Source organism: Trachinotus anak, unplaced genomic scaffold (genome assembly GCF_046630095.1).
Source record: "Trachinotus anak isolate AG129_WGS33_773 ecotype Australia unplaced genomic scaffold, CSIRO_AGI_Tana_v1 ptg000004l, whole genome shotgun sequence".
NCBI classification, from domain to species: Eukaryota; Metazoa; Chordata; class Actinopteri; order Carangiformes; family Carangidae; genus Trachinotus; species Trachinotus anak.
This window is the reverse complement of record NW_027273855.1, coordinates 22,653,790-22,671,262: the sequence shown is the minus strand read 5'-3', so window position 1 is coordinate 22,671,262 and position 17,473 is coordinate 22,653,790. Positions and strand designations below refer to the sequence as shown.

The 17,473-nt window shown below is 41.8% G+C and overlaps 2 protein-coding genes across 2 annotated transcripts; both read right to left on the bottom strand.

The window, feature by feature from the left end:
* Nucleotides 1-45: 45 nt before the first annotated feature.
* LOC139621003 (uncharacterized) lies at nt 46-6,852 on the bottom strand. The gene is made up of 5 exons (XM_071477142.1): nt 6,697-6,852; nt 6,120-6,248; nt 5,779-5,992; nt 4,081-4,259; nt 46-487 (listed from the first exon to the last, which is right to left on the bottom strand). Exons 1-5 carry the CDS (start codon nt 6,721-6,723, stop codon nt 440-442), a joined length of 597 nt encoding a protein of 198 aa, XP_071333243.1. The 5' UTR covers nt 6,724-6,852; the 3' UTR covers nt 46-439.
* An 8,454-nt stretch (nt 6,853-15,306) lies between these two features.
* tcf15 (transcription factor 15) lies at nt 15,307-16,872 on the bottom strand. The gene is made up of 2 exons (XM_071475010.1): nt 16,225-16,872; nt 15,307-15,704 (listed from the first exon to the last, which is right to left on the bottom strand). The coding sequence occupies exons 1-2, from the start codon at nt 16,699-16,701 to the stop codon at nt 15,642-15,644; spliced, it is 540 nt and encodes a 179-aa protein (XP_071331111.1). The 5' UTR covers nt 16,702-16,872; the 3' UTR covers nt 15,307-15,641.
* Nucleotides 16,873-17,473: the final 601 nt, after the last annotated feature.

The window sequence follows — 17,473 nt, the reverse complement described above, 5'->3', positions numbered from 1 at the left end:
TGGGTGGAAACCACAAGCTAAAGGAAACCTTTGAGTTTTCACAGGCAAGCTTAAAGTGAATTTATTATTTTACATTTTACATTTTACATTTTACATTACATTTTTACATTTTCCAGTAGCACAGTAAAAAACAATGGAATACTTTCAATGTATTTCATTAATTAAGTAGTTTTCTTTGTTGTTTGTAATTTAAACTCTCTTGGTAAGAGACTCCATATACAAAAGCATTTGTGCATGATTGTGGTTTGTTTCTCTATATAGGGTTTACATCCTCTCGTGTCTGTTCCAATTGTTCCAAATTGAGAATCTTCATGAAAATAAGTAAAATAAAATAAATAAAAAATGCGAAAATAGAATCTCTTACAAGTGCTGATTTATAGGACTTGTCTGTGTATTTACATGATCTCTCTGTAGTCTCCAACGGGTCGGACAGTGAGCTTCACCACCTACGTTGCTGTTGTTTTGAAGACCTGATACAGTCAATAACCTGAATGATCACAGAAAGAGACAAAACAAGACAGAATAAATAAATTCTGCATGTGGTTGTGCATGTGGAAAAAGCCCACCCACTTTGTGTAGATGAAAGAAAAACCCTTATGGTTACAGACAGGCTGCTGTTAGGGGAAATGGTACTTCATGACTAAACAACAGCCATCCACCGTCAGAGATAAAGTCCCACACAAGACAGGATTACTCATGTAAAGGATATACATGTATGTGACCACACGTTCTTTCCTTTTACACTGCAAGCTAAAACCTCCATAATAAGCATGTAGTTGAATTAATACAACTCTGACAATGTTTATCAAAATAGATCATAAATATCATATCACATAAAGGTGGAATGTATAGCCACGATGTATTGGACTGCATTAGATATCACAGTACCTAATAAAGTGGCCACTCAGAGGGACACACTAATCCCTCCAAGTTAAATGACAAAATACTTTGCTTGTCAGTTCCTTTTGACTGTGTATAAAACACAATGGCTAAGGTTTGGTTAGAGTTACACATAAAAATATCTTGGTTAGGTTTAGTGGAAGATCATGGTTTGGTTTTAAAAAAAGGGCTTTGTTAGGGTTTGCGAATGATTGTAGTTATGCTTTCAAAAGAAAAAAGTTGTTTTTGTCTTTTAAACGTAGGTTGTTTTTGGGTCACTTCCTGAAAAGACTGATGCTCAAACTGTCTGTTCTGGCCAGTGTCAAAATTGTAATTTTTTGATTTGTGATTATGATATCACAGTGAATTTCCTTTTTTAGACCTTTCTGACCTCTCTCTATGGATGTATATCGATGACAAAAGGACTGAATGGACACAAAATAAACTCAATCTGTGAGTCAGCCTTTGAGAGTGTGCAAGCACAGATTTGTGTGAGCACCATCAACATTTTTTCAGCCGTTTTGGGAGGATCTGAGCACCTGACAGCTTAAGAAGCAGAACTATTACCAACTATTTTTGACTAGTGAGCTTTAAAAGGACATGAAGTGGAAAAGAGCTGAAAATCAGATGACAGAAAACAAAAGACTCTGAAAATTACTCTGCCTTATTTGCTTAAAAATGAACTAATTTGCCAAAATATGAGATGTAATCTTAGTAATTTATTTAAACTTTGACATTTTAACTTATAGAAAATTGTGCAGATACCAGATTATCACCCTGTTTGGGTTTGCCTTCAGCACCAAAAATGAGAGAGAGCAGTTTTGATCATTATGAGCCTGAAAAACCCTGTTGATCACTCACAGTTCACAGTTTCCTTTGGCAAAACTAGAGCTAAAAAACAATCAGTAACTACTACTACTACTAGATTAATCATTTGAGCGTCTTGTCCTGTCCCATCTCAAATCCATCACTGACCCACTCCTGGACCCCCTGCAGTTCGCCTACAGAGCCAACAGGTCTGTAGACGACGCCGTCAACATGGCTCTCCACTTCATCCTCCAGCACCTGGACTCCTCAGGGACCTATGCCAGGATCCTGTTTGTGGACTTCAGCTCTGCCTTCAACACCATCATCCCGGCTCTGCTGCAGGACAAGCTCTCCCAGCTGAGCGTGCCTGACTCCACCTGCAGGTGGATCACCGACTTCCTGTCTGACAGGAGGCAGCACGTGAAGCTAGGAAAGCACGTGTCTGACTCCCAGACCATCAGCACTGGATCCCCACAAGGCTGCGTTCTTTCTCCTCTGCTCTTCTCCCTGTACACCAACACCTGCACCTCCAGCCATCAGTCTGTCAAGCTCCTGAAGTTTGCAGACGACACCACTCTCATTGGACTCATCTCTGATGGCGATGAGTCTGCCTACAGGTGGGAGACTGAGCGTCTGGTGACCTGGTGCAGGCAGAACAACCTAGAGCTAAACGCTCTGAAGACAGTGGAAATGATAGTGGACTTCAGGAAGAGCCCAGCCCCACCCACCCCCATCACCCTGTGTGACTCCCCCGTGGCTACCGTGGAGCATTTTCGCTTCTTGGGAACCACCATCACACAGGATCTCAAATGGGAGCTAAACATCAGCTCCCTCATCAAAAAAGCTCAGCAGAGGATGTATTTCCTGAGGCAATTGAAGAAGTTCAACCTGCCAAGGACTATGATGGTGAACTTCTACACCTCCATCATTGAGTCCATCCTCACCTCCTCCATCACCATCTGGTACGCTGCTGCCACGGAGAGGGACAATAACAGACTGCAGCGTATCATCCACTCTGCTGAGAAGGTGATTGGCTGCAATCTTCCGTCCCTCCAGGACCTGTACGCCTCAAGGACTCTGAGGCGTGCAGGGAAGATTGTAGCTGACTCCTCCCACCCTGGACACAAACTCTTTGAGACACTCCCCTCTGGCAGGAGGCTGCGGTCCTTCAGGACCAAAACCTCTCGCCACAAAAATAGCTTCTTCCCATCTGCTATTAGCCTCATCAACAAGGCTAGAGAGCCCCACTGTTGCTGATCAATTGCACCAATCACCAGAAAAAATTCCTTGTATGTGAAAGCATACTTGGCAATAAAACTGATTCTGATTCTGATTCTGATTCTGATTCTGATTTCAATCTTTTTTCTAGGAGAAAATGCCTAAAACATATCTTTACCTTTTGGACTGTTATACATGTTACATAACATATGCTTCATGGAAGAAGCTTATGGAGAAAAACCAGCTTCTCCACTGAAGTGAAAGTGAAGTTCAGTAGACTTTTTTTCACATCAGACATTTTGACCTGTCAAACACAGGTGGGACTGATCACATTAATCACTGCATTGTACCGATTGCTGGGCCGGAGCCACTGTTAATGTTACGAGCTCCACCTCTGCTTTTGCTGCTACGACAAGTCAGAATGTCTGCTGTGTAAGAAGTTCATGAATCTGACTTAACTTAACTTGATAAAGGGACAAGAGCGCTTTGACGCTAACAAGGCTGACCACTAGATGGCTTTAAATCCCACACACTGGTTCTTTAACACAGAACACCGCTGGTTTTTATTTCCTCTTCCTAAATGGCAGTCAACTTAGTTTATACATTTTTTTTATTTTTTATTTTTGTCTCTTTATTTAAGTGCAATCTCAATCATTCCCCTAAGTGGGTGTTTATTACTGTAACCACAACAACAATGGTATACTAACCTTGTGAACACAGTCGTCATTTCAGCCCAAACTGTGATATTTTCCTAAATCTAACCAGATCATCTTAATATGTGACCTATTGTTACGTCAGAAAATTTATTTATTATTCAATTCCAAATTATTCGGAAAATTATGTTGTCATACCGACAGGGAGACCTCAGAACTGATTATTATTCTCTATCATCTACTTGCAACCTGATTAGTGTAACTCTCTTTGTTTAACTCTCTCTGTCAGCCAGTTATGGTCGTTTTGCCCTAAATTCATAAACATGCAGCAGGAATGCCCCTCCCCTCTGCTGGCCTGCCATCACTGGTTACAGAATTGATTTTAAGATTCTTTTATATGGTTTTAAAGCACTGCATCGCTTGTTTTTATATGCGGTCTATAAATAAATTCACTCGAACATGTTTGTGTCATAACCTGTAACAAATCCAGTGTAGTGCATGCAAATAAATAGAGTTTGTTTACCCAAATGCTGATGACAGATAAAATGATTTTCACGAAGCTCACTGCCACATAAACGATAACGCTCCACATGACTGGCAGCTCCTCGCCTTGTTTGTGGCAGGCTAGGATGGACTGAGTCGTGTTTGACAAAGGGGTCACTTCCTGAATCGCTGTTGTCGGCGCAGCCTGGGTCACACATTCTGTATTTGAACAAAATAGAAGACAAAAATAGAAAAAAATCAGTGAATGAACGAGATACTTCACTCCAAACTGGTATGAATATATTACAGCAATAAGTGTTGTTTGAATTTCATTCAGGCAGACACCCTCTCTACCTTTAAGATCAGGCTTAAAACTGTCTTGTTTAGTAAAGCTTATAGTTAGGGCTGGCTCGGGTATGTCCTGACCCATCCCTTAGTTATGCTGCTATAGAGCTAGACTGCTGGGGGATTCCCATGATTCACTGGGCGCTCTCTCTCTATTTCTGTCTCTCTCCCCCTCTCTCTCTCGATAACTTCATGCCATTAACTTTGTATTTTTTCCCTCCCGTAGTTTGTGCTTCTCCTCTCTCTCCCTCTCTCTGTCCTCATTCTGCAGGTATCTCTGCCCCGGGAGCGGCAGGACCCAGATCCACCACTACTCATCTTTACTATTAACCACTGTTACCTGTCATTATTATTGATAACACCATTACCGACACAGCTGTTCCTGGTCTCTCTCTCTCTCTCTCTCTTCTCTCCTCTCTCCTCCCCCTCCCCCTCTTTCTATCTTCTCCTAAACCCAACCGGTCGAGGCAGACGGCCGCCCACCCTGAGCCCGGTTCTGTTGGAGGTTTCTTCCTGTTAAAAGGGAGTTTTTCCTCCCCCCTGTCGCCATGCGCTTGCTCTTTGTGGGAACTGTTGGGTTTATTCTGTAACAAAGTAAGGTCTTGACCTTACCCTGTAAAGTGCCTTGAGATAATGTATATTATGATTTGGCGCTATACAAATAAAACTGAATTGAATTGAATTGAATTGAATTCATGATTAAATAAGTTATGTTCAAATGTTATGTTATTTTTACCTCAACAAGGCAACATTGTTCATTGGAAGACAATTATTTTGAATTAATGTTGGGACACTTTTCCATACATACACACAGTGTGTATGTCACAGTGGAAACAAAAATATTGTCTGTGTTTGAGGAGATGGATAATCTTAAAGAGGGTTTCCTGCTTTGTGATGTGGTTCTGCACCTTCAGAGACTTCTTGCAGAAGCTGAAATGAGGCTAAAATAGACTAGTTTGGGACCCTTGTCAGATGACTTTAAAACATAATGTTGCTTAGGGTGTGAAACTATATGGATAAATACAGTTTATATTGATAAGGTTCCCAATCTCCAACACACTTATCATTGAGCATTAGTCATCTGTTCTTATCATATTGGAATATTGTGGCATATCTGGCGAATGGTTAAATGACAAATGGCAATGGCAAGTTTGTTTATAGTTTTGTACAGTACGTCTTTATTTGATTGTGACTGGGTTTTTTGAAACTTTAACTGTCAAATATGAAAGAATATAACCTGCTTCACTGCCAGAAACATTTTGTTACCCATTAGAAAACCAGAGTTTAAAGAAGACAGTTAAGAAAATCTGTCCACACACTCTACTGAGACAGCTGCTAACTGTAGCTCAGGTCAGATGCTCTAACGATGGTGGAAATTAAATTCAAAGCTTACCATGAACCGTTAGATCAACTTGGAAATTCTGATTTTGCTGCCCTATGTTTGCACTAATGGCACAATCATAGGTTCCTGAATCTTCAGGTTTCACACTGGGAAGCAACAAACTGTATTTCTCTCCAAACTCAGCCGTAGGAATGGAGCGGTAAGACTGAGTTACGTTGTCACCTTTACTTCTCCTGATAATGCCAACTTTTCCCTTGTTGTTGAGCTGTACAAAGAAAACCAAAAAACTTCAGATCTCCTTATCAAATTAAAAGAAAATGAGCGGCACACAAGAATAAACAAACTATGTCTCTGGCTTCATCGTAGCTGAGAGCCTGAGATGGGCGACTGACCTTGTACCATGTCACTGAGAGGAAGTCCATGTTGTCCATGTCATCAGCTGGACAGCTCAGTGAAACACTGTCACTGCAGTCTGCTTGAATCCCCGCCTGACTCTGGGCTATGTAATGCACCAGCAGCAGCTGAGATGAGCACACCACAGTATTCAGAGAGTTACACAGATTCAAGTTTATTAGGAAAACCTGGCTAAAGCTGAATCCAGTCTAATACAACAGTCCTGCTATAAATGTGTGAAGGTTATAAGGTTCACTTTAGTTTTTAGAGAGGTTTTAATTTAACTGTATGATCATGTGAAGGCTGTTTATATTGACAGGGGTTCCTGTTATTTCATCTACCATCTCCTCCTCTCTTGTACAACAGTTCAACAACACATACATCCTGTAAAATGATCATGAATCAACACCACTCAAAACAAATTTGAACATGAACTGAGCAGTATAGGAAGGATTTATTTCACAACACTGATATATAGAACTGCTTTGTCAAGTGGACGTCATCACCTGTGAAATATTCATGTAATAATTTGACCTTGAATTGAAATTATTATGTAAATAGTCAGTTTTAACTCACCTTAATGAAGAATACCTTGTGTGACATCTTCACATTCACTTCTCTCGAAATGGAGCTAGTTTCCTGTTTGGGGGCACATTTGAAGCACTGAGATATTACATGGAGGAATTCATTGTCTCAGAGACTATGCCACCAAGTGGGGCTTTAAGACAGTGCATCTTTAGTGTGTTATTACTCTTATAGCTCATGATCACATTGTTTTTAACAGAACAACAAAAACGTTTGAGCTTTGGGTCACTTAATTCTTACTTCAGAATATTCTACTCTCCTACATTTTTTGTCAAATGCAGTGCATGTTTCCTTACGGTGCACTAGCTGTCTGTTCTGTGTGCTGTGGGGTAAAAAAAAAAAAAAAAAAAAAAAAAAATCTTGTGTTCCTGCACAGCCCTGGCTCTGTAAATGAAAAACAAAGTGGTTCACAGTTTCATCCAATCAGCAACACCGGAGTTCATGCTTGTGCACAGGTCAAGTGAAATAGGAAGAGAAGAGGGGTTATTTTTAAAATTTGTCTCTCGTCAGCCACAAAGTATGTCATTTTTGTTGTCCTCCAGTGGTTTGACTTCTCACCTTGCTGCAGAGCTGCAGGAGGTGTACTCCAGGGTACGTAAGTGATACGCGACATCATACTGGTGGTTTAACAAGGCACAGCTCTGACAACATGTGTGCAGTTAGAGGTGAAATAGATACTGTCATAGTGTGTGACATCACAGGCAAGACACAGCGGAGACTGACTGACCACCACCGGTGTAGCTTGGACAGGAGGATGTAGAGCTGGCGGCCAGCTGCTGTCGGACTCTGTGTCTCTGCTGGAAAGATGGTGAGTCAAAGGCGTCCCTAGCAAAACCCTGTCAAGCTACTTGTTCTGCATTAAAGGTTCTGTAAACAAGATTTTATACAATAATATAGGAGCAAGCAACTATTTTCTATGCAAAGACATAGTGGAGTAACGGCGTCCTGAGCAGAGACATGGTGTGTTGTAATCTGAGTTTCTCTGTGTTTTGGTATCCGGTCTAGCAGCATGTACATGTTAGTGCATGTACGTGTGCACGTTCATGCCTGTGAGTCCCTCATGTTGCCCTCCTCATGTTTATAAACACACAGGGACTGCCCACACGCGAGATGGCACAGTGCAGTGCGAAAGTGACCTACCAGAATTCCCTCCACTGAAGAAAGAGCTAAGACCAGGGGACAGGTGGACTGGCCACAGGGAGTACCAGCTCAAATCCCAGTTGGCCAGTCGCCCATGATGACATCCATGAAGTTTTTACCGGCTCTGTCATTTATGCAGCCGGTCCCAGTGGACAAGTCCAAGGCTGAATTTCTTTCCCTGTCAAATCCAATACTGGTCAGGCTTTACCAAGAGAAGAACTCCACAAGTGGCTAAAAGGCTCCAGATTGACTCAGAACTAGCTTTTCCCCAATGTGTGAGTAACTTGATCACCATATGTCTGTTTCCATTAGTGGCAGTACAGTAGGCAGCTAAATTGCTATTACTGATAGTGTGAATGTGTTGTAGCTGGCTAACTCAGTGGCGTGCAGTGACTTTTATAGATAGGCAACAGAACCGAGCAGTGGCTGCTTTTGCTGGACTTTATATCACCTTGTTGACTGAGAATGTGAAGAGGGGAGGAGGGGTCGTGGCCAAACAGAGGCCTGAGGTGTGGCTGATGATTTGTTTTGGTCTGAGATGCTGGTGGTCTAGTGTGACATCTAGTGGCAGTAACGATCGTCTGCAGAACCTTTGAAGGTTTTTTTTAAAACTGGAATTTGTGGACTGTTTGTGATCTGACCATATGCTTTAGTGGTGCAGTGTAATTTCCTGAACTCAAATGTATGAAAGAAGCCACTGTCAACCAGTCTATGTCTTTAAACAATAGCACAACACAGCAATATAACTTATAAATATGAGGACGATACATGTATTCATGATAAATGTGATTTTTAAAAAAGAGTGTAATGAGTGAGAATAAGGATAAAATAAAGTACAGGATAATTTAAAGTGCTTGACTGACATGGGAACCCAGAGGCTGTTTATACTGTATTTCATTTAAATGGGTTTATTGCGAATGGAATAGATAAAACATTTAACCTGTTACACCTCATTTACATAGAAATATGAATCACTGTCCAGAGGGGAGGATGTTTGGATTCAAGATGGATTTTACTTAATTCATCAGTGAGAGGCTCACACACACACACACGCACACACACACACTGAGTTATGAGGCTGGCTCATCCTGTTGTTTTCATGTCAGGGAACTCCCCATTGTCTCCCATCAAGCATATTATTTGTATGTGTCGCTCTTGTTGACAAAGGAGGTCGATATATGGTTATTAATAGCAGACTCACTTTATGGAAAAGGGAAGAGTGAGGTCTTTGGATTCCACCATCTGCATTAAACAATGCCTCATTCAGCAGCAGCTGGCACAGCAAGCTCAACTTAGAAATTTACTGATGTTACAACAGAACATCAGTGGAAATGAGGATTTTTCTTTTTTTTTTTTGGCCGTGTCCTATTTTGGACACCAGTAACTGCAGCTGTGTGGGGTTTTAGATTTCTGACAGGCAGTAATCTCAGCATGAAAAATAAATAGCAAATCCAAAAACATGATACTTCACATTCTTGAAATGTCTCTCTGTTGTTGGTCAACACGGGAGTGCTGATACTCCAGCGTTGCTTAATGAAGCACCTGGGAGTTTGACATTTGTACAAACTATGTGTTATAAGCAAAAAAAAAAAAGGTAAAAAACGTCTGTGACAAAAACTGCTGAAGCTCATCAAAGTTGTGATTCTCTGAAGGTTTAATTGTGGGTGTAAGTGTGAGCGAGTGCATACGTGACGTGTGCATGTATGTGTTTGATTCTGGCTCTCCGTGTTGTAGCTAAAGGGTGTTGCACGCCACAGTAAATCCCAGAGGTTGTTAGCACGCCCAGCTGCTAGTGCAGGTCTCCATGTTTCTGTCAGCGAGGTTGTTCGCTGCACACTCTTCAGCCTCTGATTGAGGAAATCCTCTGACTGTTTGCTCTGTTCGCTGAAATCAAACGTCCCAATGGTTCCGCTGGCTCTCCCACAGGCCCTGCACACCGACACTTTCCCATGAAGACTGTGCATGTTTACTGGGGTTTGACAGATATATAGCTCTTTGATGAACCACAACAGCACCTATGTTTCTGAATCTGATCGAATCCTTCTCATTTCATTTCAGTTCATTTGTGATCTTTATTGTCCCGCAAGAGGAAATTGTTTTTGCAATAGGGAAGCATTAAGACAAAAAACATAAACACAATAAAAACACAATGGAACAAATGAAGACATTAAAACTGTTGGTGTTTAACACCCAATATGGCCACAACTGCAACAATGGGAACAGGCATAAGCTAAAGTGGAGGAATGTTTATGCTACATTAGAATTAAGAGCATTTGCACAAATAAAAACTTCAACCTGTTGCGCCTGCTGTTGGAAAACTGTGCAATCGATCTCTAACATAGACGGCTGCTGCTCACTAGTGATTTTACTTGCTGCATTGACAGTGTTGTCCAACTGATTCCTGTTATGTACGTTTCAGCTCCTGCAACAATAAGTTAGTGAGTCAGGACTAATTCTATCCTGGATCTGTAAAAAATTCTTTGTTGCTGTTTTTTCTTAATTACCTCTTTCAGGATGAATGACCAAAGTAAAAGAAACTCTCAAAACATTAACGCCTAAACATAAAAATGAAATAAACCATCCAACACATTAGCAGCAGAAACTGGCTGAACTGCCTGTAGTGGAAGGTAACATTTGCTGTTTTACTAGACTTAAGTGCAAATTTGGGGCATTTTTCCTGAATATTTCAATTTCATGCTACTTTTTTCCACCAGAAGATTCAGAGGGAAACATTGTGCTTTTACTTCACATAAGTTAAAAAATATGACACATTTTTATAGATCAAACCACAAAAAAACCCAATCCAAAAACAAACAAACAAACAAACAAAACAACTACATCAGGGCATCATGTTTCTGCATTATGACCACTTTTACTTTCCATGCTTGAGGCTTAACAATGTTGTTTTACTTGAGTGACTTTTCAGTGCAGGACTTTAGCTTGTATGGAATATTTTTATGTTGCAGTAGTGCTACTTTTACTTCAGTAAAGGATCAGAATGCTTCCTCCACCACTGCTGACTGATAATATTGGACTGATTCAGTGACTTGTCAAGTTGACACCATTTCTTCGTTTAAAGAAGCTCACATGTCTCAAACATCCTTTATGATAAACATATGCAGGTCACACACGTTGGAGGGGACGAGCCGTTTTATATCGACTCAGTGTCGGCCAGTAGGGATTTCTACAGATTGATCTTGTTTTGGACTGTTGAATATCACTGTACATGCCTGACACAATTCCTGCCTTTGTGAAGGAGTTGGGGCTGCAGAGCTGCATCATGCTGCCTGTTCAATTGTTTACTTAAGGAAGCAAAAACCCCTTTAAGTCCGTATTGCTGGATTCTCACCTCTGCCTCTTTGGCAGGCTGCTGTGGACTAGGGGTTGATTGTCCAAGCCTGCAGCAGAACAGGGCCATGTTACGACGATGTGTATTGTTCCCTAATTTCTTCTCTGGGATTTCCTCTCACCAGCTCCCCCCACCCACCCCTCCTATTCACTGCACAGCCCTCCATCATCCTCCCTCTGTCTGAAGGCCTTGCCAAAGTCTCTGGCACATGAAAACAATTGTTCTTGTATGTTTGAGGAGACACAATCAGCTCCTCAGACGGGCTTTTCTTCCCCCCCACAGAAGCTCGGCTGACGGTCAGGCAGACAGACTTCCTCCTCCGCCTCCTCCTCTTTTCGGAAAAGCGGTCATGTTCAGTTACATCGGAAGCGAGGTATCTGAGTCTCAAGCCACAAAAGTGACTCAGAATCATTAATATCTTTGACATGCAGGTGGAGCGAGAGGCCATCTCCCCAGCCAGAGAGTGTTTGAAACATGCTGAAACAGACTCTGTGAGAGCAAGAGCTATTAAAATATTATCATGTGCAGGTTTGTTTCTAACAAGAGCTCCCTGGCAAGACTACAAAATCCTGAAGATAAGCACCCCTTTGGGAATCAGGACTGCGCTCCCAGATGATGTTGAAAAAACGTTTTACATCCTTCCTGTTTCTGGATCATCTGTTTTAGTTTTTTTTTTTTTTTTTTTTTTTGGTGAGGCAAGGACAGGAACATGTTTGAACAGTCGTTCTGAGCATTGATTTTCTGTTTAATCTCACAAGAGATTAAACAGAAAACAGAAAGAGACCTGGCTCAACATGGTTCATTAATCTTTCTTCCTTAAAGTGTCTGTTTCCTCTTCTGCTTGTTTAGAGCCCACAACTGTTAGTCAGTCAACATCAGCTCGCTGAGGTGTCACATTACATCAGTTACATTTATGCATAAGTGACTCTTTCCAAGGGTAGACACAAAACATGAGACTGTAGCCAGGAATGTACAATAAAACACCGAGCTGCACAATGGGCAACATAAAGATGACACACAATATTGCACACTCAATATTGTTTGAAATGATTTTTATTGTGCAGTTGAACTTAATTTCTGCAGTGCATCTAAATCCTGTACACATAACTTCTAAAAATCATCCTAAAATCTGTTGCTTCTATTTTATCTGGTTTATATGCAGCATTTAATCCCACCCACTAAAATGAACGGCTTCAAAATAGACACAGTTTGGGTCGATATAGCACTAATACAGTATTGTATTGACTTTACCCAGTGCCCATGGATAGAAAACCACCTCAGACAAGGATTTGTTTTAACCAGTGTTGCCAGTTTCTGTGGTTTTCTGAACAATTGGGCGTCTCTCCATTCAGGCAGGTTGTTTTTTGTACCATTTCCACCAAGAAAAAGTTAGGCAATATTCCCATAAATCTGCCCCTCCTCTCATTATGTTTTCTGCTTGAGACAGGGTACAGAGTTCAGCTCGACATGCAGTGACCGACAACTAATGACGTCAAAACCAAATGTCATTTCAGTTCATTACAACCAAAACTGAAACCTTTTATATATTCCAGTTATTACTCTGTATCATTTTCTGTTGTTCTGTGATAAAAGCTTACATCTATATATATGCGTGAAAATGTCATATTGAACATTAAGATCAATCTTAAAGACTTTGAAAATGAAAACTGAACTAATTTTTGTCAGTCCAATCTGGCAACACTGGTTTTAACTGAATGTTAGTGCTATTTTTCCTCAATATTACCATTGGGTTATTTAACCAAGCTAAAATATGGTGGTGTTGCAAACTGTTATAATGTGCTCCAGCTCTTTTTAAACATGCCGCTATATTATCATTAATAATATGCGTATCCTTTGCCATGTCGACATATCACCATATTGTTTGGTACATCTAACAATAAAGTGTTATGGTAAAACTTGAGCTTGAGGTTCAGTAAATAACCCAACAGTATAAAAAAAGAAATAATCCTTAAAATAAACATTTGTACTGGGTAAAGTTAAGTCAGTACTGCGTGGGTTGTATATTGACCTTCATTTTTAACCCAGTGATTTTTATAGAGCAAGAGAGAAGGAAGGACGGAAGCAAATAATCATCTCGCTTTGCCTCGGTGCCACTTAACTTTGTTTGTTTATATAAAGTTACAAGAATGAATTCAGGCTTCACACATCATAGAGATGACAATGAAATATAGCAGAAAGAGAAAATAAAGAGAAGTAACAAGTGTTTTGCTGCTGTTGTTCTCCTCTTTTTTTTTTATCTTTCACAAAACAACAGAGCACACAGATTATCAAGGTCTTTTTTCGTCTCAGGTCACAAAACTGGCAGGAGGAGGTGGAACTGCATCTAGCTTCATTTCTTCTCCGCTGAAATTCTTCCTGCTCAAAACCTCTGCTGGGATTAAGAGATGCGAGTGTCCACGGAAGAGGAAAAACTCACCTAAGTGAAGCAGTAAACCTTTGCAGTGGTCCCCAGGTGGATCCTCGCCTGTCAGACATGTTAAACAGATCCACACTGACCTTATTTGCTGCCTTTGCCTCCCCTCACCCGCCCCCCCACCATCTCTTCTGATGCTCTCTGCCATCAATTTGTTACCTCTCATCTTGGGAGGAAGAAAAACTCTCCTTCCGATTTTGTTGAAAACTCACTATTTGGTTCGCTCGCTCTGAGGAGTACCACCAGAGAGCTGTACATCTGGGTCCCAGCGCCGGATGATGTCAAGACTGGCACTGACCCAAAGCCCGCCGCACAGAGAGTTCCTCGGAGAGGTCGGCTGGGCGTTGTTTTCCCTTCCTGTGCCTCCGTGACATCTTCCTGCCGGGGGGAGCCTCTGGGAGCCATTTGGTGAGGCCCGGGCCCCGAGCATGGAGAACTTAGCACAGCAAATTCCAATTAGGCTGACAGGGCAGGTGGGGGAGGTGGGGAGCTCGGACCCCCAGCATGCACCTTTTACTGCCTTAAAATCCTCTTTCCATACAGCCTCCCGTGTCATCGGGGAGCCCTCCTCTGTCATTTTGAACACTAAGTTTGTGGTCTGATTCAAAGCGATGCCAGACAGGAACTCAGGCTCAGCTGTCTGTGTGTCTGAGCTGCAATTTGCCTGTTAGACCCATCACCAGGGTCACTTTTTCAGACTGGAGAAGACAGAGAGAGGCCTACAGAGACTGGGCTGCTTTTGCTTTGCAGCCTGATTTCTCAGCAGTTATGAAATATTTTCCAGTGCAAGTGTTCTGAATCAGCTCTGTGCTTCAGGGACCATGTTCCAAGAAAATTCACAAATTAATAAATAAATAGAGCAGTAATTATCTGTCATGGTGACAGTGATAGTAAGAGAATGAGCCTTGCTACCATTACAAGTCAAAAGGCTTTCACTTCTGTGCTCCACCGTGACCTCTGACCTCTCACCCCATCTCTCCCTGTCTATTGGGCCAACAGCAGTGATTTATCCCCCTGACATACCAACAGCTGTGTTGGGGGCTCCCAGCAGAGTGCGGGCTACTATTTGCCGCCGTGACTAATCGATAACAGACTTCAAAAAACACCAATCGTGAGATTTGGAGAAAGAAAATACACCAGAGTGCAGTGACACCAGAAACCCTGAACCTTTGCTGTGGCTCTGCAGGCTTCATAAACAACGTCTTGGCAACATTACTGGAAACAATGGAAATGTGTGTGTGTGTGTGTGTGTGTGTGTGTGTGTGTGCATGTGGGTGTGACATCTTCCCATAAAGACAAAAAAAAAAATATATTTTATCCACCTAATTTGGCGATTAGGAGGATCTCTGTTTGCAAAAGGAGCTGTACACTCACTGAACTTTGAGCTGAGAAAGAAATTTAAACTTAATCTGCTGCTTTTTATTGTATTAAAAGCAGTCTTTCTCAAATGCCACTCAACATGAACCAGAGAAGGTCGGAAAAGATTGTTCATCGAGGAAATAAACATTTTCATCAACATCCATATACTCTGTGTGTACTTAGCTTTACATCAGTGTCCCCGTCACCACCACAAGGAGAGCCACTTCATTTTGTATGTTTCTATCACAGGTGTGGTTCTTTTTAGTAATATGACAAATCTGATTTTACATGACAGGAATCAGGAGAAAAAAAACACTTATTTTGATAAAATATATTTTATTTAAAACTTCTGCAAAAAAACAAAAAAAAACAACAAAAAAGAAAACAAAACAAACACAAAAAAAAGAAAAAAGGACAAAAACTCATAAGTTTCAAACAAATGCACTGCATCTTTGAAAGGCTTATGCTTAAAATTCTCAGTCAAGTATAAATAGTCTTTTCTCTCTTTTTTTCCTCCATCATTTGATCCAGCATGTGCACATCTACATGTGTGTGTGTGTGTGAGTGTGTGTGAGTGTGTAACGCCAGCTTTGACTCTTCCCTGAGAAAGTCTTGTGATTATTTTCAGGCTGCTGATCAGTCGCTGGTCTTCAGTCAGCGTCTCATTCGCAGTGGACCCAGTCCTCGCATTTTTAAACAGTCTTTTCCGTCCTTTATCTGCAGAGAAAGAGATGTCTCAGTCATATGAAGCCCCAACGGTGTTTAACTGCACCAGGAGTCACCGGGGAAATAAAGACATGATTCATTTTCATTTACTGCAAATGAACAGCCCATTTAAAACTGTCATTCTTTTTACTGTCGCATGAATTTCTTCATGCAAGAGCAAGCTGAAAACTGTGTTGGCTGCTACATCATGTTTTGCACCACACTGAAGTTCTTCCAGTAAAAAAAAAAACAAAAAAAAAAAACCCAACCATCTGTGTGTGACTGTCTGAATGTACAGACGTGTGCAGTGCGTGGAAAGCGCTTTTACGCGCACACGCTTCCAGATAAAGCGATCAGTACATGAAGGTTAGAAGATCAGCAGATGCTGCATCACACAAGCCTCTTGTAAAGCATGATCAATAAAAAAAACGTGTCTGGGCTCGGAGCTGATGAGCCTGTTTCACTTCATTCTGTGATGCATATAACACATTAGCTGCTTTTTGAGTCGTGTTTGATGTAAAACAGCATTTACCCCTTTCCTCTGGTTGCTCAGGCAGAAGGTGCAGATGGTCCGCGGCTGCTTCGCCCCGCTCTCTCCCTGCACATGGACCGCGCCGAGGCACGGCTGTCCGTCCACGCAGCCGTCTCCAATGAGAAGCACGTTGGCCAGATGGGAGATGTAGCTAGACGCCAGGCGAAGAGTTTCAATCTTGGAGAGCTTTCTGTCCACCGGCTCGGTGGGTATGAGCGTCCGGAGAGCCGTGAATGCGGTGTTGACGCTCTGGGTCCTGCCTCTCTCCCTGGCGTTAGCGGCGGTCCTCTGCTTCACCACCACCGCGGTGTCTCCCTCCAGTTTGCGTGAGATCCTCCGGCGCTTCTCGCTGGAGTCGCAGTAGCTTTGCTCCGAGCTGCCGTCGCTTTCGCTGCGGTTTTCGTCGTCCTCGGACATCAGAGCGAAGTCTGAGTAGATTAAGTGCGTCGCCACAGGCCGCAGCATGGCAAAAGTCATCTTAAAAGTCACCAGTCCCGGCTCCAAGTCCGCTCTCAGAGTTAGTCCCAAAACAAGCTCAGGGACTTCTCCTACATCTCAATATGGCACAAACGGCTGCGTAAAACCAGCTGCGGGGGGAAAAAGAGGTTTTTAACACGCTGACCGTGTTTTCTTAAGTCAGCTTTCACTGGCCTGAGTACCTGGTCAGCTGGGCTCTTATAGCTGGATGGGAGGAGCTGCCAGCAGCGCGCTGTGTTACAGTAGCTGCTCCACAGCTGCTGAAAGGACCATACAAACAACAGCTCAGCGTAAATATGGAAAAGTGTCTTAAATCATAAATGCGCAATAACGCGAATATTACAGTGATGCATTAACAGATTAGGCATCATCACTGGAAGCCGCAGACACAGTGTGACTAAAACAAACGTTGACTTTTTTTATCATTTCAGTGCCACACTTTTTAAGGAGTTATAGATTTTATTTTATTTTTATCTTTTTTTAAAGAAAAATAGAGACTTTTGCAGACTGTAGTACTGCAAGGGCATATAGCAGAAAGTTATAGCTGCATGTATGGTGGTGGAAGAAATATACAGACCCTTTACCAAAATAAAGGTATGGCATGATGAAAATACTCCATCACAACTTCAAGTCCTTCATTTATCTTACTTTAGTAAACAAGTGTTAGCAGCAGTTTAGTATATAAACAGTAAAAGTTCTCATTTTGCAGAACAAACTCCCCCCAATGGTATATTATTACATATTATATTACATATCATATTATTGTTAATCA

Bases quoted from the DNA above. Each gene is read 5' to 3' on its own strand.
- tcf15 (XM_071475010.1), bottom strand. From the start codon at position 16,701: ATGACTTTTGCCATGCTGCGGCCTGTGGCGACGCACTTAATCTACTCA. The intron at 15,705-16,224 runs GTAAATGCTGTT...CTTTCTCTGCAG, and splicing joins TGAGCAACCAGAGGAAAGGG to ATAAAGGACGGAAAAGACTG.
- LOC139621003 (XM_071477142.1), bottom strand. From the start codon at position 6,723: ATGTCACACAAGGTATTCTTCATTAAG. The intron at 6,249-6,696 runs GTGAGTTAAAAC...TGCTCATCTCAG, and splicing joins ACAAGGTATTCTTCATTAAG to CTGCTGCTGGTGCATTACAT. The intron at 5,993-6,119 runs GTCAGTCGCCCA...TTCTTTGTACAG, and splicing joins TCTCAGTGACATGGTACAAG to CTCAACAACAAGGGAAAAGT.